The following is a 22,730-nucleotide window of genomic DNA, read 5'->3' as shown; positions in this document are numbered from 1 at the left end:
GAATTTATTTTAAATGAATGATATACACCACTATTAACTAAAAAAAAGAAGAGGAAGTTGATTTTTTTTCATACAGTTGAGCTGTGAATGACTGGGTTTGGTCACGTTTGCACCATTAGTGACAGTGAAATAAATCCAGCTAATTATTTCAATAATTTATCGATTATTATCTATAATTATTGTATATTCAGTACTTCAGCAATCATAGTTTTCAGACACTAGTGTTTAAGTGTTACAGCTGACTTAGTGGGCTGACTTTTCTTCCATGACATAAGTCAGACAAACTGTACTGAAAGCTCCCAAGAAATTTAATTAAGCAGAACGATCTAACGGAGCTCTTCATCATTAAAAAAAAAAAATGCTGGGAGCTATCAGTGCAGAGTGCAGAGCTCTGTTTGACTTTTGCCTTCAGTTTATTTTTTGATCCAGCACCTGTATACGCTCTATTGATGTGCATGCACGCCGTTTGTTTGGGTTTTTTTTTTTTTAATCAAAATAGTAGTTTGTACAATCTCTACCCTAACGCCCTGACAGCTGCAGAAGTGTCCCTGCTCAGGGATCACTCTCCTAGTCCATGTGACTTGATCTGCTATGGATCACACACCCACGGTGCACTCGCACGCATTGTCCTTATAAACATCCAACTCATTTGTGTGATAACTCACTCTTTTTGACTTGGATATGTGCTTTCTGAAACACACACACAGACAGACACACTCAAGTAGCACCCATCAGCCAGTGGCCTCAGGCACTGTTTTGACATGAGAAAGTCATCCTGTCAGTTTATAAAGGGCACTTACTGTACCCTCTTTCCTCCAACAGGCTATTAACCTTTTACCAGTACTGCCATTGTGAGTAAGTTTGCTGTTAGAACAGCCTGAATAAAATAAAAAATAAACTTTCAGTCTGTCCACAACAAAAAAAAAAAGCTCTTTTGTCACACCAGCCTCCCTCTTGTCATTGGCACACAAAGCAGGCTCTGACATTGCACCCCACTGTTGCAACAGTGTAACAAACCCCCTGTGTTTTGTCCTGTTGCTCTGTCTGCGCTGGTATTTCCACTGGTAATAATATCTCAGGCTGTAAATAGCTCCCGCCGTCAGTGGCCATGCAGCGTGTGTCACAGCCGACAGCAGGGGTGGGAGAGGTGAACTGAGCCACAAGTGGACCACATTCCCGTGCCTTGTCTTTCACTCTCTGTCCGTCTTTCTATTTATCTGTCGCTGTCAGCTTGCCTGCCAGCATGTGGGAGCTCGCTGTGGAAGAGGGAGTGCTGCTTCGCTAGTCAGCCGCAGTCAGAGACAAAGAGAGACAGCAGGAGGAAACAGAGGAGAAGCAGTTGTAAGAATTGGCAGAGACAAATTTGAAAGAAAAAAAGGAGAGGAGCAAAAGTGTGTTGGAGCGCAGCTGAGGTTAGACAGGTGTTCTTTACTCCCCTTGAACCATGGTGAAGTGTCTGATCCAGATCAAGACCAAGGTGAACATTCACTTGCGCATGGTCAACCATTGTTATCGAGATGTGAAGGTGCGCGTGCTGGCTCTGGGACCCAGGCTCTTGGGCAAGGCCCTGGGGGTCCTACCGCTCTTCCCCGCTCTCCCTGGGGGTTCCTCCACCTCGGGCTCTGGTCTGGGGTTGGGACAGAGCTCCAGGACCCCTTCCAGGCTAGCTGTCCCGCCTCAACTCCATGGCCGCAGCCCAACAGACGGTCGTGCAGGTAAAAACCGAGACTGGTTTTGTAATGCGGCGTTATGGAGTTTCCCCTTTTTGTGGTTCTTGAGCGTTTACAGCCTTTGGATTGGGTCCTGGATTTGAATAGATCAATTCTGAAAAATGTCAAGCTGGATGAGTTTCTGTTAAGGAAAAGTGTTTGAATGCTGTATGTTTTTATGACATTTTCAGAGTATCACATCAAATTATGGAATTATACATTAAGATGTTGCTGAATCCATTGTTATCAGAATTGACATTGTCATTATCAAGCTTCCAGAGCACATGAGGATCAAGTGAGGGGCGAGTGACAGTTGTTAGAGGTCGTTTCATGTTTACTCAGGGGTTAGTGTTGTCACTTCTGAGGATTTCAATTATACAAAGATTACACAATGACACAACTGGGTCAGTTTCTTAAGCATACCGTAGGTGACGACTAGCTTGGCGTAGCAGAATTATATTGTAGGCACAGTGTCCAACAGAGCACAGTGTACCTGAATATTCAGGCAGCCGAGCAAGTCAGACTCAGAATCAAAGAGACTGAGTGAATCTCTAATTAAACGCAAATGAAGACAATTTCTCCTCAGAGCAACTTTTTCAAGTGGCTGCGAAAACAAGGATAGCTTCTTAATTTTTTATGAGTTTACAGAACAGAAAACACTAGCTGTGAACTGTGAGGAAATTTGATCCGCACAGAAAGAAGTGATGAGTCCAAACTCTAATTACAATAACGCTGCGGTAAATTTGTTCCAGCAATAATACAGAGACTTGAAATGAATTAGATGATGTTTCACTATTTTACCAAAAAATCTGTCAGATTATATGTATTCCCTGTCTCCTTATAACATGTTTGATATCAGTGCAAAACATTTGAAAAATATATATTTTTTAAATTGATTCAAAGTGTATCATTTTGACTGTGCTTTAGAATAATAATATGAAATACAATAATAAAATCTGACAGTCTTACACTGAATAATGTATTTTCACAGCCCTAATAGCAAGACATACACATGCATCATGCAAGTGTTCAGGCCTCCATCAAATATTACATAGAAATATTCATGGACTAATATATTACTTTATATGTTTGACACTGTGATAATATAAACATAGTAAAGGTCCATAGAAACAGTATTGTGTGGTAAGGTTTCCACCTGTGAGGGAGGAGATCATATGTTTGAACTGATTTATTCTCAATTTGATAAAGGAGAGGCCTGTCATGTCTCTTTAATTTCTGTGTATCCTGCAACAACACTTCCCATTAACTGAATATTAAATCTCCCTTATGAACTGTTTTCCTCCGCCATGTGTTTTCAGGTCTGGAGTCCCTTCGAGACAGCGCCCACTCCACGCCTGTGCGCTCGGTCTCCCATGGCGACTGCTTTATGCCTTCCCGGGGCCAGATGGTGGACGGCAGCGAGGCAAGTACATCAGCAGTCATCTCGGACGAGGCCTACAGCCCTTCAGACAGCGTGCTGCCCACACCCGTGGCAGAACATGGCCACGAGATGCCTTTGGCTCGCCACCTCAATGGCTCTACTTGCAGCGCCGATGACGACAAGGAGTCAGAGGCGGGGACATCGAAGGAGGGGCAGGCGGCAGAGTTCAGGCCCGGCAGGAGAGCGCTGCGAATGGTCAGGAGCAGGCCGTCACCACCAAGTGATGTGGAGGAGCTGAACAAGTTCGTCCTGAGCGTGTTGCGTCTGTTCCTCGTTACCATCGGACTGCTGTTCGCCCTGCTGCTGCTCCTCATCATGCTGACAGAGTCAGACCTGGACATTGCCTTCCTGAGAGACATCCGCAAGACACCTGAATTCCAGCAGTTCCACTTTGAATACTTCTGCCCTCTGCGGCGCTGGTTCGCCTGTAAGTTACGATGGATGGGAGGTTTCCTCATCAGCAAGTGAGGCGAGGGGAGAGGTGCAGAGACTGAATGACACAACACAGGTCTCCACTGATGGAGACGGGACACATACAAAAGACAGACAGGAGAGCGGGTGAGAGGAGGGAAAAGGAATAAGACGGAAAAGGAAAAAGATTGTAGCCCTGTTCCCAATATGGACTCAGCTTCTCCCAGGAAGAAGTTCCTGTCACAAGCCACGGACTGTCCCCTGAATAGCCTTGTTTATAATGTTTGACCATCACTGCGAGGAAAGAAAATCACATTTTACTTTGGAAATTATTATTATTTTTTACACAAAATCACAGCAACAGGGTTTAATTTAAACACTGAAAGGGACACGCCAGTCTGACAGACTTCACCTATTCAACCACCGATAATAGTTGCCTTTATTTTTGTATTAATTTATATTTTGTAACATTACTGTAAGACAGAGCGACTTGATGTGTCGGGGTGTGTGTTGTGCGACCTGAGAGTCTGCGTAACGTTTTGAAGAAGAAGACGAGGAGATGGGGGGCAGTCTAGCTCATCTAATCTTCTCATTTCAAAGCCAACAACATCATTCTCGATGATTAAATGTTATTATAGTCGCTGCTATGAGACTGATAACTGCTGTTTGGAGTTGTAACGGTATCTGGGGGCGTTAGAGAAAGTGTGAAAAGGAAAACTAAGCAGCACTTACCGAATGTAGATCGGTCCTGAGTAAAATAATATTTGCAAATGTTATATTCTGTTCCATACAGTTTTTAGGCAGATATGTGGAATTTGTCGTGTATCGCAAAGAGAATTTAGCACACTTTAAGTAACTGACAACTCCCCTGAATTCTCCTGATGTGGTATGCAACCACACATCTGGCATATTGAATTTAAACAAGTGCTAAGTTTTAGTTGCAATAGCTGTTTGACCCAGGAGTGATGTCGGTGCTGCCCTGTTAGAAGCCTTGAATGATTTTTTGTAATAAGTGTGACTTAGTTTGTGGTCAGACGTGCGTCAACATTGTGCTCACGTTACAATTTTTTTTGTCCAGAGCACCAATAAAGGTTCATCGTCCCACGACTATAAATGAAGCTTTTGTAAGGGATGTGAGTAAGTAATGCAGGTGGTAAGTTTGCTGATTTTATTAAACAGCAGCCAAATAATGCTAATAACTACAATCAACTTCTTTGTGTAAGGAACAGTTGTCACTTTGCTGTAGTTACTTTTACGGTAGTTGAAAAAGTGATGGGACTGTGTGAGCTAGCGCTGTAGTGATAGTGAAGTGTTTGGTTAGCTCTTTGACTCCCACACTCTGTAGAAGGAGCTTATCTTGATGTGCAATACTGTTAATATAAAAAAAACCTCAAGATCCTCTCCATGATGGGAAATTTGACCTTGTTTTACCTTTGTAAAGTGCAAAAATGAGTGCTCCCCCCCCCCCACAGTATACAGTTAAGAGAGCTAATGTACTTGTTTTTTGTTTGTTTGTTTGTTTTGTATTTTGTTGAAGACCCATGTTCCATTTTTTGTTTAGCCCTGCTGTGTTCAAATTCATGTGCTTATCTGTAAAAGCTGAATATATTTGAATCATGTCATGTTTCCATTTTTGTACAAACTGATGTCTGGTCAGCACATGGAGATTTCCTCACAGTGACTTTTAATGGACTTGAAGCATTATTTTTTACAGTGATTACATGGTTTTCAGCCCCACGCTTGCTTCCAAGAGAGCCTAAGATAAGTCATGTTTACGTCCTACTGCAGTCTTCATCATCGCACCTACCAAAGAAAACCTCTGTTGTCTGATATTTCTGTCAGTTTGCGTCAACAGATGGAAACTCTGATAGTCTGCTGTGCTTCTCCAGCCTTATGTTCTTTCACAGGTTAGCCTACAGCCCAGAGTAACCAACAGCATCATTACAAACCATAGACCGTTTGTGACAGTCAACTCGACCAGCCTACAAGTGGTTCATTAGGATGTGCAGTATGTAGGTGTATATGCTGTGTGCCAGTGGTAACTCTAGGCTGATCAGCAGGTGTACAACATTATACCTAAAAAAAAACAAAAACAAAAAACACATATGGATGTATTATTTATGCAACAAGAGGAATGGTTTAGGATCGTGATTGGCTGAGGGGTTCAGGAGGGGCAGTTTGGAAAGTTACTGTATTAATGTTCAAATCTCTCCCACAAACTTCCACAAGTTGAAAGTTAATATGAAAATTGTGCTTTGAGAATCCCTCTAGTATTAAATACCAGGCTTTAAATGTTGATGTTATTTTTGTACAGTACTGATATTTTCAAATTCAGCAATGGTGAAATGACCAGAGGTCATTCTTTTTTCCTTTTAGTGCACAGTTGGATGAGTTAGAGTTAACAGGAATATCGACTAATATATTTATATTCAATAGAAAAAACATATTTTGCGGTTGATTGTCAGATAAATTACTGATGTATTTGCTTTAATTCAGATGGTGCTCAGTGGTTTTTGATTGATGTGTTAGGTGAAAGGTACCAGTTGAGGCTGAAAATTTGCTTTTTACCTCCTATAATTTGTACTTTAAAGTCTCATTTTATGTTCATGCGTATGAATAAAATATACATAATTTGAGCAATAAATATTACAGATAACATAATGAATACTAATAACCATGAATTGCAAAACTAATGTTCGTCTCTGTCTGCTAGACATGAAAAATGTCTTTTGAGTCCTCTCAGAAGGTAAAACAGCCTGTTGATGCATGTGTGAAGGGAATGGTGTCCACTGTTCCTGATTAGCCACTGTGGCAGGTAATGCAGATACTTCTCCAAGATATCTGTTGTCCAAAAAGAAAAAAAAAAAAGTTTTCATGTAAACCCCGTTTGATTGTTGCCTAATCCTAGACTGCTCTTCTCTGACTCATTTTATAGACACAGATACAATGAAAGTACATGTAAATGAACTGAACACCTGACAGTAGACCCATTTTCACTTGACTTTGGAACAGCTTTTACTACAATGAAAGCGGACAGTTTGTATTTTTAGCCAATTAAAAACAGCAGAAGTAGCATACTCAACTACCTGAATCTTTCTTTGTGCAATGCTGTTCAATATTTTTTCTGTATTGCTAACATCTGTTTCAGATCACTTGGACCGGCACATCGATAAAGAGGGGTGACAGTTCCACTGACAGGCAGCTTTTGTTGCTTTTTGTTTTCTTGAAGTATGTAAACAGGAAATAAAGCCTCAGATGTGGTCTTACTGTAAGCTTCCTTCCTGTACCGTGGCCCTGTACATGGAAATGTCTCTGTAAGCATGTGTTCTGCATTTATTACCTCCAACAAGACTGCTTATTTCCAATCACTGACTGAAGACTGGTGTACTCTATTTATGAATAAATATAATCTATTCTTGACATCTAGCAGCTAGTGTGGCTACAAGTTCAATTTTAAATTCACAGAAGAAAACAGTCAACAGCAGAACCCAGATCAGCTCAGTCTTTCAGCGTCCCTGCTCTAAAACAACAGACTGGTGGTCACTGCTAACACACGCTATGCTTTTATGTTACAATGCTGCCATCTTAAGGGCCCACAGACACTGACAATAATAATATTCATACTCTAAGCGTTTGGGATAAAAATGTCTATTTATTCTTTTGGTTCAGAAGGCACATATAAAAAACAAAACAAACAAAAAATATTGAAGGGATTCATTTTAGAAGTTGCTTAGGTTCTGTAGGACATTCGGAATGTAACAAATAGTAAAAATAAGAAAACAGCAGAATCAACAACAAAAACTTCTCAATGCCCATACTTGATCACTGGCTGCCTTCAGTATCTGTACAATGTTTTCAAACTGTTGCATTTGCACTTTTTATTTTCAATCCCACTGGCTGTAATTAGTAACCAATTAATTGCTGGTTCCTGATTAACAGAAAGAATAACAAGAAAGAACCTATGTGAAGTTGAAGTATAAAACTGAAGACATAATTTGAATGACAGATCACTTGTGTGTCATAGAAATTCTACATAGTGACATTAAATACACCTCCATCTGAAAAGGTCCAACAGCTGGTTAGTCAAAATCCTCTCGAAAAACAAGATGGCAAACATGACATATCTGGGTAATTGAAAATTTCCCATCAGGTGTTAAAATATTATTTCCAAGGCACTGATTATCCCCTAGAATAAGAAGGAGGCAACAATCAAGCACAGCTGTACACTGCCTCCAAATCTGGACCAAAACTGAGCTTTTTCGACCATTGTACAAGCACTGCACAAGGATTAACACATCCTCTCCAGCACGAAGGCTGGCAGTGGCAGCATCATGCTGTGGGCAATGCTTCTTTGCAACTTGCCTGACAGCTTGTTGAGGCAGAGGGTGAAATGAATGCATAAAAACACAGGTAAATCCCTGAGGAAAACCTGGCTGCTGTCTGCAAGTGAACTGTGACTTCTATTTTCTAGCAAGACAACAAACCCAAATATGAAGCCAAATCTACACAGGAGTGGCTTCAAAACAAATTATCATCTTGAAGTCCAGACCTCAAGTCAGTGCAGAATTGGAGGCAGAACACTGTTTACTCAGTCCTTGGGCAGTTTTGCAAATGGAGAAGAGCGCAGTGTCCTCCTGTATGCTCATACAGACCCATCCACACTGTAGGCTCAAGGCTGAAAGGGGTGAATACAGTGGTGTTCTACATTTGTGCTTAATTTAATCTCAGTGGCCACTTTATTAGGTACACCTGCTCGTTAACGCAAACAGCTAATTACACGGCAGCAACTCAAAGCGACGAAGCATGCAGGTATGTGCCAAGAGGTTCGGCTGTTGTTCAAACTGAACATCAGACTGGGGAAGAGATGTGATCTGATCATTTTTTATAAACATTATCAAACTTGGAGGCTTTGATGCCTTTCACTGCATCTCCAACAAGAGCAGGATGCATCACATCTTGACGATCTTCAAATACACCTACTCTGACACTACTTACCCTATGTAGCAATAGCAGCATGTAGCAGGTGTAGTTTGTTGTAAATAGTGAGGAAGAAAGTTCTTATACTTTGTTACTAACACTGCATCAACTCACAGGGGATGAATGTTTATACTCTACCTGTGAATGTAACATACCTATGAATATGATTAGTGACTTATAAAGTGTAAGTTGATATTTAAATTACAGGTATGTTACTTATCTACAATAAGAGAATTATGAGGAAAAAGCAAGAGACAATATTGTCACTTGTTTTCCACAGTGAGATATTCTTCTACCCTGCTGAAGGCAACCAGAGGTACGTCATGTTTTGGTCTTTATCTTAGTCAGAGAAGACATGCAGGCGTCCTGATGAATTGCCCCCCAGTAAGGCGTTCCTTGTGGGGTGGAAAGCAGTGACGGACAGCACGGTGTTGAGGTTCTCGTCATCCACGAAGGTGTGCTGGGGCCGGCCACTTTCATGGAACACCTGCACCTTCCGAGGCTTTGACATGCTTGCCACCACAAAGCAGTCTTCCCGTTTGGGGTCCCAAACTGCTGATAGTTTGCTCAGCCAGCGGCCTGTTTGCATATCATGTCTGGAAATTGAGAGGACGGGTGGTAAGTAAGTAACTCAAAGTGTGTAAAATCACAACTGATCTGATTACAAAGTTTAAGTTCAATTGAACGGACGTACCTGATTTTTGTCAGCAAGGGAGATTTCGTAGTCATTGCAGATGTATCATATATCCTGTAAATAAAAGTTCATACATTGAGCAGGGATTGAAAAATAAACATAGTTAGTACAACAAAATTATTCAAAGTGCTGAGCTTCTTCCACCTTATATGGTTATCCATACAGGAAGTGAGAACTCTGTTCCCTGTGCAAGGGGAGAAATAAGCGCTGGATATGCTTAAAGAGTGTCCATGCAGCTGGGAGACCGCCTGGCTGTTGGTCTTCTTCAGACATCTGCTGTCGTAAATATTCACTACCCTGCACACAAGATGAAAAAAACATTCATCTATTAACATCAAAAAACAGACTAACACCAGATAGAGAACTTAAAATCAAACAGATTTCAATTAAAAAAAAAAGAAATAAAAATCAATTATCAGCCATACCTGCTTTCTGCAACAGCAAAGTACTGCTTCTGTAAAGGATGGACGCTAACACAACGCACAACCTTTGGGTCCAATGAGTGGAGGGACTCGTGAGAGTTTCTGCAGAGAAATGAATCACTAGTGTGATAATGATGATAATAATTATATCATTAAGAGACAAGACTTGTTCATCCACCCTGTTATTCTTCAACCATAGAAAGACACTAAAACACACTTCTACTCATCACCACAACCACCAATAATATATTACCCTGGGGTGCGCCTGTCAACGATGGCAACTTCTCCATACCAGTTCCCAACGACTAGTGTCGAACAATCATGTGACATGAAGTCAAAGGATTTCAGGCCATCATCAATGTCATACACCTGGAACAATAAACAAACAACCTCACGTCAAGTGGTGAAAGAGGATAATTTGGATTTGGAGTAAATGTGCTGGACTGATAATACTGTAATCTTTTCAAAAGTCAAGTTTGCATTCAGCCAGTTTACCTTACAACCTCTATATCTTTTTTTAAAAATGTACATTTCATGGAAAAAATGTTATCTCACATCATCAAAGACGGCTTTCTCAACATCCATGCAGCGTAGAGATCCGTCATAGCTGAGACTCAGCAGGTGTGTGGCATGAGCCCTGGAGAACGCCATGCAGCCCACCGGACGAGTGTGAGGCTCAAAGAGCAGCACGCCATCATCACCCCAGTCACCACTCTGAAGGAATTGACACATGCAGCAAATGTGTGCCAGTTCCCAATGTGGCTTTCGAACATATGAAACGGTTGTGACATTTAAAGGGACTTTGTGTCCAGTAACCAGTGCTCTGCTTCCAGGAATTTTATCTTTTTTATTTTTATTCATAATACATAGCAGGTTAAAGACAACGTGACCAGGGCAAGATGAAAGGGAGATTAAGTAAATGAGTCGATGCTGAAAAAAGTCAAATGTGTAAAAAGCCAAAAAATCCCTGGTTTCCACAAGCTGGTGGACCAATACAATTCTAAAAACCAACAGGTGGTGAGAAATGCATCTATGACGGCATTTTCCTGTAGCTCTGTTGTTTCTTACTCAAGTGTTAGAAAAGTATATCAAGGCCTGTTGCTATGAGCTTGTTTTGAGCACAGTCCCTGCCCTCTAGTGATCAAATACCTACTTTCAACAACATTCAGGCCAGATCAAAAAAAAAAAAAAAAAAAAAAAAAAAAAGACCTACCAACTTCCAGAGGCCAACCTTCCCCCACTTGTCTCCTGCGGCCATCAACAGGCTGCTGGTGCAGGGGTGGAAAGCAGCAGAGAAGATGCGATCCTTCACCACTTTGGCCACTCTGTCCTCAGTTATCCTCATGTTCTTAAGAGCTGAGCTGTACCTGCATCAAGACACCAGTGTAGATTTTGTCCGCCAGTATCAACATGTTCAATTGTTTTCAAAAAAATGTGTTTACCAATATATTAGTCTCAAAGCAACTCATATGGCCTCAGAGGTGGAGCCGTGGCTTTTTTTTTAACTGAAATGTCAGAATCAAAAACTTTAAATCTTACTCTTTCACATCAAGCTCCACCTTTTTTTCTTCTGTCAAGTCCTATGAAAAGAAAGCAATTTTAAGATTTACCAATTTATTCACAAGCTACATAAGTAAACAACAATTACTAGACCAACAAAGATGCAACGCTGCACATCTTATTTTTGGGTTTTTCCAAAAACATTTCAGCTTTAAGTATTAATCTGTGTTCTTGTGCTGGTGGCACAACAGTTAACATCACTGCATGTATTTACTATTTTCAATCAAATGAATGGGAAAAATAAGTATAAACTTTACTTTATGTCAGTTCCTTAAAGTTTCAAAGTGTTTTTTGTTATACTGTGCCAGGAGAGCAGACATAGTGCAGACTATTGCAGCGATTGTGATAGCTGAATTTTAAATATGATAAGACGAATCTCAGGGATGTACCAACATCAAACATCACACTGGTCTAGAAAGGTGACTCCTACCTCAGAGCACAGGTCAGGAAGCTGTGAAGGCAGCTTGCTTCCCTCTTCCATGTTGAGTGGATTCATGGGCAGAGGGCCAGCAGACTTTTTGAGTGACGTAAACTTTAAAGCAAGTAAAACAACTACAATGAGCAACAAAACCAGGAAATAAATAGAAAAAGAACAGCAAGAAAAGGAAATGCTTGAGACACAAACGGCAGTGAAGTGGCATGAAGTGAGTCATAATACAGAGCATATCGTAGCTGTTGGGCAGAAACTTCCTATTTCCATATTTCATCCTTTTTTCCATAATTGGTATTGGTCACCTTTTAAGTCTGTCTGTGAGTTTAACTATTTTAGCAATGAAGAGTATTAACAAGAGCTTGTGACGAATTCAATTATTTTAAAAAGATTTTCATTTCCTGAAAAGTAAGTTTTGGACATGCAAGCTTTCCACCCAACAGCAATGATATACATTATATACAGTTATCTATATTAAGCTATACCTCTTTATGGCTTAGCATGCCCGTGGGTTCAGGGGGAAGTGTCAGGATCTCTGCCTCTTTATTTTGGAGACGCAGGGATTTGCGAGCTGGCAGCGTTTCTTTAGCAGCAGCCTGTGACCTGCCATTACAGAAACTCAGCGTTATGGTGACGTCAAGAAGTTTTCTGACTTTTGAAACTAACACACAGACAAATGAAATTGGAAATAAAAAAAAAAGAAAAAACAAACCCTCATGTTTAAAAAGATGGAAAAAGATGTAACATTTTTACTTAGGGACTTTTTTCAAGAAATCAATTACTTTCAGCCAGAGGTGAGCGTAATTCACACATGTGCAACATGCAAAACACTCACTATTGTGTTTTGGTCACTACAGGTTTTAAATTTCTCTGTAACACTCCACTTCTATATCTCACCGTTCCTGCCAGGTGCCATGCACCCCCTCCCACGAAATATTTTATTCAGAAATTATTGTTACTGTTGCCAACTGTACCTCATGAGACCCCTCTGTGACGCCTTTGGCCGTGTCAGCTCCTTGAGCTCCTCTGTGGCCTTTTGACAAAGAACAATAGTTATTACTCATCCTATGGGTTCAATGACAGCAAGAGGAAAGAGTCACAAGATGGCCGTAGAGAACTTCTTTATCTGTGCAAAATACACACAAACAGGCTACTCTGACCCACAACTTCCCTTCATGTACGCAAAGGATCCAATTCGTTTGGATGGATTTGTTGAGGGGATGTGTTAGTACAGGCCTCACTTTAATGAGAATTTAAAGGTTATACTATTTACAGCACACTATTGATACTGTAGGCTGATCCAAGGCTTCCTTTGAAATATAACTAAAACCAAGTAAGGCTTGTGATAATGTCTTAAATTCAAACTGATGATGTGGGTAATTTTTAACTAATGACTTAATTTCATTAATGCTGACTCACTACATTCCATTTCCTTTCTTGTGCTATGTTTGTCTGGATTAATCAAAGTATCACCAGTCAAAGATTGTGACTTCTGGGATGGTTGGGCGTGTTGTTGGATGACATTAGGTGTTGTAGCTATTCTGATTTTAATTAAATAATTAATTACGTCCAAAAGTCTGAGGCCACTTTTCCATTCAAGAGACACAACTGTATATATTTATTGAGAGTTGCCATGAGAGTATTGTCAGATTAGTGAGGGATTCACAATGTCTGTAAAAGCAAATCTTCCAGCCCTACAGCCAAGTGTCCATACATTCATGAAGACATGGTCAACCCATGCGGCTCTGAGGATCCCACCTGTATACCTACCTGGAATAAGCTGATAGATGACAGGAAGGCTTGGTTCTGTCTGATGTTCTCCAGTCGCTCCAGTTCATATGGTGAAAGTCCTCCATGTCCATTCTGTGTTACACAAAGACATAGCACTGACACTCTGTAGAAACTTTGAATACCTTGTCACATGCAAGACAAGAATGGTGGTGTGTATGATTAATTGTGCAGGGTTTTCACACTTACAGATGTATACTCCACATCACTACTTTCAGCAGCCTCTTCCTTAAGGTCCAGTGTCTTCTTCTGGGTGTGTTTGTCATCCTGCGTTTTAATTCTCTGTAAAGAAAACGTTGGAATTAATAACAGCAAAACAAAATGACTTATTGGTGTTTCTGCGTGTTTGTGGATTGTCTCTCACCGTTTTCTTCTTGGGTGTTTCAGCTGAGGGAGAGTGTTGAAAGCGTTTAGGTGCCAACACATTTCGAGATGATCGTCGGACCTCTTCCTCGAGATTCACAGGGATCCTTTCCTGCAAGGTGTGCTCTATTAACAACGGACGTAACACCTGACGTACACTAATGCGTTAATTCAACTTTTCTAAAGAAGCATAAATTTTAGGGAGCACACTGAATTTACGCCAAAAAATATGCTTGCTGATGTTTACCTTAATGTTAAATCATATAAACACAAACAGCTAAAGATGACGTTATTCAGCGGCAAGCCAACACAAGCACAAAACTCGAAAAACTCACCACCAGTTGTACTTTCACAACAGCTTCCCTTGTTGCTCGCCTCGTCGACATATTAGTGCACTTTCAACGATTCGTAAGAGCTATTTGTTCGAGAGAAATGCGAGTACTTCACATATGCACTCACCGCTAGTCACTGTGATGATGATTGAGGGTAGTGGAACTATTGGCGCCACATGCTAGAGATGTTTTGTAACTAGCCCCTCCCCCCATGTTGTGAAACAGAATCCCGGCAGCTCATTGGTTAGAAAACAGAACGTCATTAGAATAAGGGGTTGTTCTTTGCTGTCAACAACCAATGAACGCCTTTCAATTTGATTGACATCTCATCTCTTGCTTCCTGCTTCGGCCTCCACAGTCAGTGATAAAGTCGCCACCTTTTGGCAGATTTGGGCAACAGCAGTGACAGTAAGCAGACGCGCAAGTCAAGATGTGTTCCCTTATCCTTCATTAAATATGAAAACCTGTTTTGTATTTTATTCTAGTTTACGTGTATTTTTCACTGTCCACTCACTGTGGTGAACAGCATTCGTTTTTAACCATTCAATGTAAAGTGATATGTAATAAAAGTGTAATAAAAAAAGAACAGCGTATTTTGTGAAAACCATGAACATGAAATGTCATTTTGTTACTACAAAACAAATATTTTTGGCTTTGGAAAAGCAGCCCAAATCAAATGAAAACAACTTCTGACCTTAAGGAGAACAGAAAACACACAACACGGTAATGTTGAGAGAGTAAAAATCAATTTAATGTTTGTAAGAAACATTATGCAGAATACATTTAAACCAAGTAAGGACACTTTGACAAACAACCAGATCTGATGCGACTTCTTACAATTATGAAACTGTTATGGGAAGAGCTGACTTGTCATTATGAGACAGACTGAATGGAAAGAACATACTGCTGGAATGAACACAAACTGTTCAATCAGCCCCATCATGACAGCTGCCCTGTTTAGTCCACACCCTCTGGCATATAAAATATGTTTCTGAATTTTTTCTGATGTAAGATAGTTATGTGTGTTCATATTTAGTCACAATCCAAGAGCTTTTGCCAAATTACAGCTCTTTAACACCTGAGCTGACACATTTCTTTCCTCTTATAATTGGCTTTATGTTTTCTTTTTTCTGTTTTGAGTCCTTAGTTTATGTCAAGTCCTTGGATCAGCCACAAAGATTCTTCAGGAAACGTGAAAACACATAAATATCACAAACACCAACTTCCCTTCCATTAAGGTTGTTTCATCAGTCTTCCACTCCAGTTGCCACATTGCTCCTCAGACTGAAGGTAGAGGGTAGGAAGAGCATACAGCCAGTCCACACATGTTTTTTCCTCGCTCAATCAAAAAATACCTGATGGAATAAAAATAAAAGGTATCCATGGTCCTTGAAAGCAGTAACCAGTCATCACACTGAAATACACACACAGACTATATTTACCCGTCCTTTCCCCAGGCTGTGCCCCAGGAGTTCTTCACAATCCAATATGGCGTGCCGTTCTCCTCAGTGCCGTAACCCACAGCCAGAACCGCATGATTCACCCTGTCTGCTGTGCTCTTACACTGGGTGCTAAACAGACAACAGTGATACTTTTAGATCAACAGAGTGCATGTCTTTTTGCAGAGTGAGTGGGCTGCTTTCCTCCTTCAATATCATATCGCATCCTGCCTGTGCGAAGATGTGTAGTTGTTTCTGTGAATATTTTCATGATCGACCCGTGAAACAGAACTGAAGAAAAATGAATAAAATCTAAATAATTAAAAACTGGCTCATTTGTCTCTATCAAGTCCAAAACATTAAACTTTGGTGAAATGTTATCACATCTGAGTTACTATTATGAGAAAGGGCAGAAAGTTGTAGTGATGTGAACCACAAGCACTTGTCAGTCCATGAATAGTTCCTTCTCAGGGATGTACACGTTCCAGACATCCATACTGTGGATGGGTAACAAAGGGAATACAACAAAAAAAGCAACAAAAATATATGAATGCTGAATGTACAGAGCTAAAAATGCAACCAATATTATCATTGTAATTACTTCAATAGAAAAAAAGTTGAAGTAAAAAAAGTTTGAAAAAAGTATTTGCTCTACTGTGGATGTAAGCAGATTTCTGATTGATTGTTGAGTTGTCAAGGTCTTGTCTCACCTGGTGTAAACACCGTCTTTGTAGTGCAGAAAGTCAGCCGTGACGTCAAAGCTGAAGGTCACAGGATTGAGCCTGGCCACAGCATCGACCATGGCCTTTTCATCAAACTGTGGATGGACAAACATACACACACATACAGGAATTTTAATATGAAAATGAACAGATTTGGTTACGAGGTAAATTCATTGCATTTTGGGTAAAATGTTAGCAATGTAGTATATCAGACTGTAACAAGTATTCACAGGGGTATGACACACTATTGTAAGAAAATAATGTGTCTATACTAAAAATGGCCACTTCTTATAAAGTTACCAGCATTGACATGGTTAACTGTAACTTTGTGACCCAGCAGGGATTTCTTAAAGGGCACTTGTACAACGTCTTACACAATGTAACTTCACAGCTTAACTCACACTTGTTATGTTGACGACATCCAGGACAAAAGCAGCTGCTAGTGCAGGCTCAAAATGGCAAGTGTCATCCTAAAACAGGAAGTAAAGGTATTTATTAAGATAAATAAAAATAATAATATATATATATGTATATGTATGTATGTATGTATGTATGTATGTATGTATGTATGTATGTATATGTATGCATGTATATATATAAACTTTACTCCAGAAAAGCCATACATGGCCTTTATAGGGATAGTCCTCCTCTGTCATAAGACCCTTGTTGTATTTGATGTACTCAAACGCCTGGCTGGGAAGCCCACTGAAACAAACCAGGATGTTTTGTTATTTCACTGAAGACCGATCAGTTATTGCTACAACTGGTTAAGCCTTATACACAAGTATTCTAATAATTAATGTAAGTTTAAAAACATATAAACGTCTAACTTACCCCAGGCATCCATGATTGTTAAAGTCCTTGGCGCAGTCTATCAGCTGCTGCTCAGACTAAAATGGAGATAAACAAATTGCATTATGCCTTTATACACAGGAATAGGTACAGCCACACAATGTAAAGTGGATCCCTTCAAATCTCACCACACAGGTCTGATTGCACAAATGCTATAATAAAAAACAAGAAAGACAAACTTCTCTTTTGGGAATCTCTATTTTAGAATTTCCACAACAAATTGGTAACAAGGATGGGATGCTGAAAGTGAACCAGTGTCAGGTTCATTGCAGGAGGAAAAGCTGCAAGCAGGCAGGAGTCTGGGGCGTCTGACAAGCTACCAATACCTTCACCGACGACACCTTCCTAACTGGGGTCACAACCATTGTCACCCGTCTAGCCCTGGAGAGGAGAAGAGGCCAGCCCACATGAAAAAGGCAGGAGGAAGAAGAAACGATTGGGGATTCAGGAGGAGGTGAGGGCTGCCACACCACATTACTTTCCTGATTTGTGATCCATACGACATCTTGGCTCACAATGAGCTCCTGCCCAACAGCACTCAGCAAGGGAATCAGCAGCTACAGCTACACCACCACCTGCACAATTGCTTCGTGGCAGGAGAACTGCCACAGGCAGGACACAAGAAAGACAGAGGGATCCTGGCAACCGCTCTAGTTTACCAAACTAGCTTTAGGTGAGGCCACAGGGGGACACTTCCATCTTCTTCACTCATTCCTGCAGCCTCCTATAACCTGCTAATGTTTCAAATGGCGGGACATCAAGGACAAACCTGTGTGTTTCGACCCTGGATTGATAAGGATATGAGTGAGAGAGCATCAGAACTCCCTAACCTAAAATCTGCAGGTTAGAAACAATATGCTTGAAATCATAGCCTTCTATAACCACCACAGCAGCTATCACCGAAGCTGCTTCAGCAGCATGGCGCCTGTGAGGACTGACAGTGTGCGGGGTCAGAGACAGATACAGGGACAAAAGAGAACAGTAAGAACACAAACACTGACACACATCAATTAGTTCAAGATGCAATGCAGGCACTGGAGCAGAAACAGGAAGTAGACACACACTCACAGCAGCCAACGTATGAAATGTATAAGTCAGAGTAGGACAAAGCATTTTCGACCATAGTCAAAACAGTATCTGTAAATAAATCAACTGATTTGAATCCTGCTGCAAAAATGAGAGGCAGTGGCATAGGAGCCAGTGGTGATACTGTAAAAAAGAACAACTGGTGACAATGTTGTCCTTTGAAGTTGAAGGTGAAGTTCTCGAACACTCAAACACTTATTTTCTCCATGCTGCCCTATGAATCTTCCAGGAAGGGATTTGAAGCGACGTCTTGACATTTTCTTAATGTGCACAGAGCAGGGAATTCAGGTCAAAAGAAAACATGAATTTAGCAGAAAATACACCACAAACAGTAAAATACAATCATACTTGAACTGCTGTTCATGTATGACTGGCAGTTAAACGAGCTCACAGCTGCATGCAGGGACAGGATGTTCAGTACCTACAGTAGCCGAAACTGATTTCCATTACACCATGCACATCTCACATGACGCGGGGTCTGAACAGGGCCTTTGAGAAAGAATGGTTCAGAGAGGATTTTGTAACAGATAAGTTGACTGTAAGATGGCTTTACTTGAAAACTGATATCCGCACTGCCACTGTCACAGCCCCGGCTCAACTGACCAAATACCTCAAAATGTTGCAGCCAATGTGCCGCCAAGAGCAAGCAGAGACAGTAGGAGGATCTTGGACCATGCATGAGTAGTTGCAATAACACACAGCAGTGGGAGGAGACAGGAATACCACAGGTATTTTACAATCAGCGCTTGTACAGAACACGTACAGAACATTGTGTACAATGAGTTGATGGCCAAAAGAGGTGTATACCTACAGTACAACCACAGAGCATGCGCATATACACACATCGGTAATCTCTGCTAACTGTCTCATCACCAGAGCTCTCAGAAGTCCCACCTACACTGTGAGCACAGAGGGAGTATGACATAGGCCTAATTAAAAATACAGGGCCTGTAGTGATCTGATTATAGGCCATGCAAAGAAAAATAATAATTTAAACCTGAAGCATTTGAAGGTATAACACTCATGTTCAACTCTTTGCTAGCAACAGGCATTATCGTTCCATGTGTGATGTCTCCAGTCAGAACTCAAGAGCTGCAAGCAGTTAAAGCAGCAGTTCTTGCTCAAACACCAAATGTTCCTAGTCCACACACACTCTTGTCACAGGTACCCCCAAAGTGGTTTTCAACTGCTGCGCTGGCAAACAACAGTCAGTATACTTTTTCAGTATACATAAAGATTCTCAGTACTGCTTTTCTTTCTCCTTTAAAGGCAAAAGTTTTACGCTCACTTGGTTATGTCGAGGATTTGCGGGAGTTCAACCATTTACAACGCAGCTTCAAAGGGAAACCTTGAGCAGTTAACACTACCTGGGGGGAGTGCACCCCTCTAGTATGTTGATGACCTCATGATCTGCTCTTCCACAGGGGAAGCCTAAAGAGACACAACGGCACTGGTGTAACATGTGGCTGACAATGGTCATAATCTAGTCTTAATAACTACAGTGGATTCAAAGTCCAAGACTCAGCTTTGTTAGTTCCTCATGCTGTCTCAGTGACTTTGCTTGAACAAAAGACTGCACATTTGTCAGCAGCATGTTGATTAACAAACAATACAATCTGCTTAAAATGCCAAACATCACAGTGAAACATTGAACTGTCCTTAATCCAATTAACCATGTGTGCAGCCCCAAAGCAGATCTCCCAGATGCACGCCGCGTCATGCTGACCTCAGGCTGTTTGTGGACGGCTCTTCTTCCAAGGATCCAGCCACGGGTTTGAGTAAAGTCGGCTATGCTGTTGTTACACCTAATGAAACTTTATGCTCTGAACCCCATCACATTTCTCTGCTCAAGAGCGAACAGTTGTCCTCTGCACTGCTGACAACACGCACATATAGGTTAAGTCACAGCCTTATTTGTCTCCTACCCCCAAAGTGGATTCCTCTTGATGATGAGTGTGATAGTGTTAACACGTTTGTCCATGCCCTTTAGATCTATTAAATGAATGAGTTGAGCATTACTAAATAATAGTCAGATTTTACCAGAGATATTAGCTTCCCAGTGGCGATGGCATTCACTGACTCCAAACAGCCAGTGGTGGAGAAAGTCCAGCAGCTTCCACAGTGACCCTAAAGACGCAAACACGACATAACTCAAACAACTGATAATTCACTTATGATAAAAAGTCACTGCACGGACTTCACACGTGAATGTAAATTGCTTGTGAAAACAGTTGTAAAACGTCCCCTGTGCTACAAACCTGGTGCAGGCTATGGAGAAAAAATAAAAACTTTCAGCATTCACAATGCTGCTCATGTTGCATGATGGGAAAATATTGGATTCAGAGCACAGAATATATCTCAGTCTCTGCTACATCAATTTAGATTTTTTTTGTTTAATATCACACATTCCCAAACTGTATAGAGGAGCAATGCTAAATTGCTGGAGCACCATTTTAAGCAAATCTAAGATATCCCACTTCTATTACATGATGTACTACCACATTAGAAAGCAGTGACAACACCATCTTGTTTTTTCTGCTGTCTTTGACACATTTATCTTGCAATTTTGGCCATTTACTCTCTAAGTCACATCCCCAAAAATGATGTAACATCAGGTTTGATTAATGTAACTAATTGTAAATGAAACTTTTTTTCAGTGCTCACAGTAAAATCAAAGTGGTTTATAGAAGAAACAAAGAGTGTTTCTGCACTGAAAACCACAGTGACTCTGATGACTGATAATAAACACTGATGCTTCCTGATTCTCTCACTAAATTGTGGTGGGACTTTTTTTGCCTGTCCTGTACCATATCATGATACCTGATTCTTCACGGGAGTCACAAAGTTGCCTTTCATCCTCCAGTCCACAAACTCAGGGTAAGGACCTGTCCTGCTGACGTGACTCCCTTTAGTAGCTGAGCAGTTCTGCAAGAGACCAGAATCATAACATGGCAAAGGAAGTCCAAAAAAAATTTGAATGCATAAAATGAAATGTGTTACAATATATCAGACCTGTGGCTCTGATAAAAGGAAGAATTTCCTGAATTCCTCGAATGTCATGTCTGAGAACTGATTCAGGCCCACTAGATGTGAAAATGAACAGCTGTGTGAGAATAGCATTCCTTTCATAACTCAATGATACACATCATTTTAAAATTGGCAGGTCATCTTCTGTTAAAATAATCTACACATTCAACATTATGAGATAGTTCTGTACTGTACTTGTGAAGGAGTGATTCCCAGCATTATGATGATCGACTGCTCTCTCATTGTCAGTGAATATCTGGAGCCGGTGGTAATACTCTTCAGTGTCGTAAACTTTGTTGTGCTGTACGTCAAAAAGAGAGATATAACAGTATACACATAGAGCAAACTATAGGACAATTAAGTGTACATTTTCAGTAACTTTGTTATCATGAACCTACCTGTGACATCCACTGTTTGAATCGATGTTCCTCTGATGGGACACAGAATGAAGCCCACAGTAAGTAAAGCAGCCTGATACTCAACATTTCAAACTTTCAAATTTAGGCCTGAAGTTGTCATCATTTATAATCAGTGGGGAAAAATAACTAAGTACATTTACTCAACACAAGTACAACTTAGAAGTACTTGAGTGTTTCCATTTCATGCTACTTTTTTTCCAGTTTAGGCTAGTACAAATCAGGGGAGTTAATATGAAATACTTTTTACTCCACTGTACTTATCTGGCAAATACTTGTAATGTGTAAAATTAAATATTTAACAGATCATATGATTAGCTTATAAAATGTGCTGTATGCTAAAATAAGCACTACCGGTTAAACTATGAAATTGCTCAAATTTGCTCCACCTTGCCAAACACAGTTTTATGATATCCTACTACACATGAATGCAACAATGATTATCCTATAATATAATTTTAACACTCACAGGCACCATTTTTAACATCATGAGCACTTTTACTTTTATAACTTCATTTAGCTAATACGTAGCCTACTTTTACTTATGACATTTCTAATGCAGGACCTTTACTTGTAATGGAGTATTTTTATATTGCAGTATATTAGTAGTAAGTAAACGAGCTGAATAACTTCCACCACTGCTTAAGTTGGATAAATAGGATATATTTATATATCATGTTCTAACCTTTGATATTGTGGAAACTTTTTTTTGCTGGAAACATTAAGATGAAGTGTTAAACCTGTTAAACTTTGAAATTCGTTTCAGCGAGACGTTTAGAAAACAGCAAAATTTGGCATTTAACGAAACTGAACGGGAAAAAAACAAGCGACACACTGCACAAGTCTTTACTCACCTTCGAGTAATATCAACGGCGTTGAATGAACAAAACTAAGAACGGAGGTGATGAACCAAACAACAGTAAGCGCCATACTTGCCCCATAAGCTCCGACAAGATTAGAGGGCGTCACATGACTTGGACCTCCTTTTATAAAGACTACTTAACACCCGCTGCCTCTATTCTTCCCCCAGCAAAGCTATAACCAAATGGGCTAATACAGTA

The 22,730-nt window shown here is 40.5% G+C and overlaps 3 protein-coding genes across 3 annotated transcripts in view; 1 reads left to right on the top strand and 2 right to left on the bottom strand.

The window, feature by feature from the left end:
- LOC111659171 (FERM domain-containing protein 5-like) overlaps positions 1–6,987 on the top strand; it is a 67,271-nt gene extending 60,284 nt beyond the window's left edge. Inside the window, exon 14 of the mRNA XM_023412020.2 lies at positions 3,029–6,987. Within this exon, the coding sequence (XP_023267788.1) occupies positions 3,029–3,618 (590 nt within the window). The 3' untranslated portion in view covers positions 3,619–6,987. The remainder of the gene's footprint in view (positions 1–3,028) is intronic.
- A 206-nt stretch (positions 6,988–7,193) lies between these two features.
- On the bottom strand, positions 7,194–14,285 carry wdr76 (WD repeat domain 76). Its single transcript, XM_023411915.2, has 15 exons — positions 14,131–14,285; positions 13,797–13,907; positions 13,622–13,714; positions 13,415–13,507; positions 12,619–12,677; positions 12,130–12,247; positions 11,645–11,746; positions 11,194–11,234; positions 10,868–11,021; positions 10,210–10,368; positions 9,908–10,023; positions 9,658–9,756; positions 9,377–9,529; positions 9,233–9,286; positions 7,194–9,134 (listed from the first exon to the last, which is right to left on the bottom strand). Exons 1-15 carry the CDS (start codon positions 14,179–14,181, stop codon positions 8,879–8,881), a joined length of 1,659 nt encoding a protein of 552 aa, XP_023267683.1. The 5' UTR covers positions 14,182–14,285; the 3' UTR covers positions 7,194–8,878.
- Positions 14,286–14,856: 571 nt separating this feature from the next.
- Positions 14,857–22,630, bottom strand: LOC111659106 (pro-cathepsin H-like). Its single transcript, XM_023411923.1, has 12 exons — positions 22,524–22,630; positions 21,652–21,683; positions 21,449–21,554; positions 21,239–21,309; positions 21,047–21,151; positions 20,267–20,353; positions 17,123–17,178; positions 16,912–16,993; positions 16,690–16,758; positions 16,277–16,383; positions 15,570–15,698; positions 14,857–15,482 (listed from the first exon to the last, which is right to left on the bottom strand). The coding sequence occupies exons 1-12, from the start codon at positions 22,597–22,599 to the stop codon at positions 15,407–15,409; spliced, it is 996 nt and encodes a 331-aa protein (XP_023267691.1). The 5' UTR covers positions 22,600–22,630; the 3' UTR covers positions 14,857–15,406.
- Positions 22,631–22,730: the final 100 nt, after the last annotated feature.

The sequence above is a fragment of the Seriola lalandi genome, unplaced genomic scaffold (assembly GCF_002814215.2).
Source record: "Seriola lalandi dorsalis isolate HSWRI2012SDOR001 ecotype SW California unplaced genomic scaffold, Sedor1 jcf7180002054474, whole genome shotgun sequence".
In the NCBI taxonomy this organism is placed as follows: domain Eukaryota; kingdom Metazoa; phylum Chordata; class Actinopteri; order Carangiformes; family Carangidae; genus Seriola; species Seriola lalandi.
This window is presented reverse-complemented; position numbering and strand designations above follow the sequence as displayed.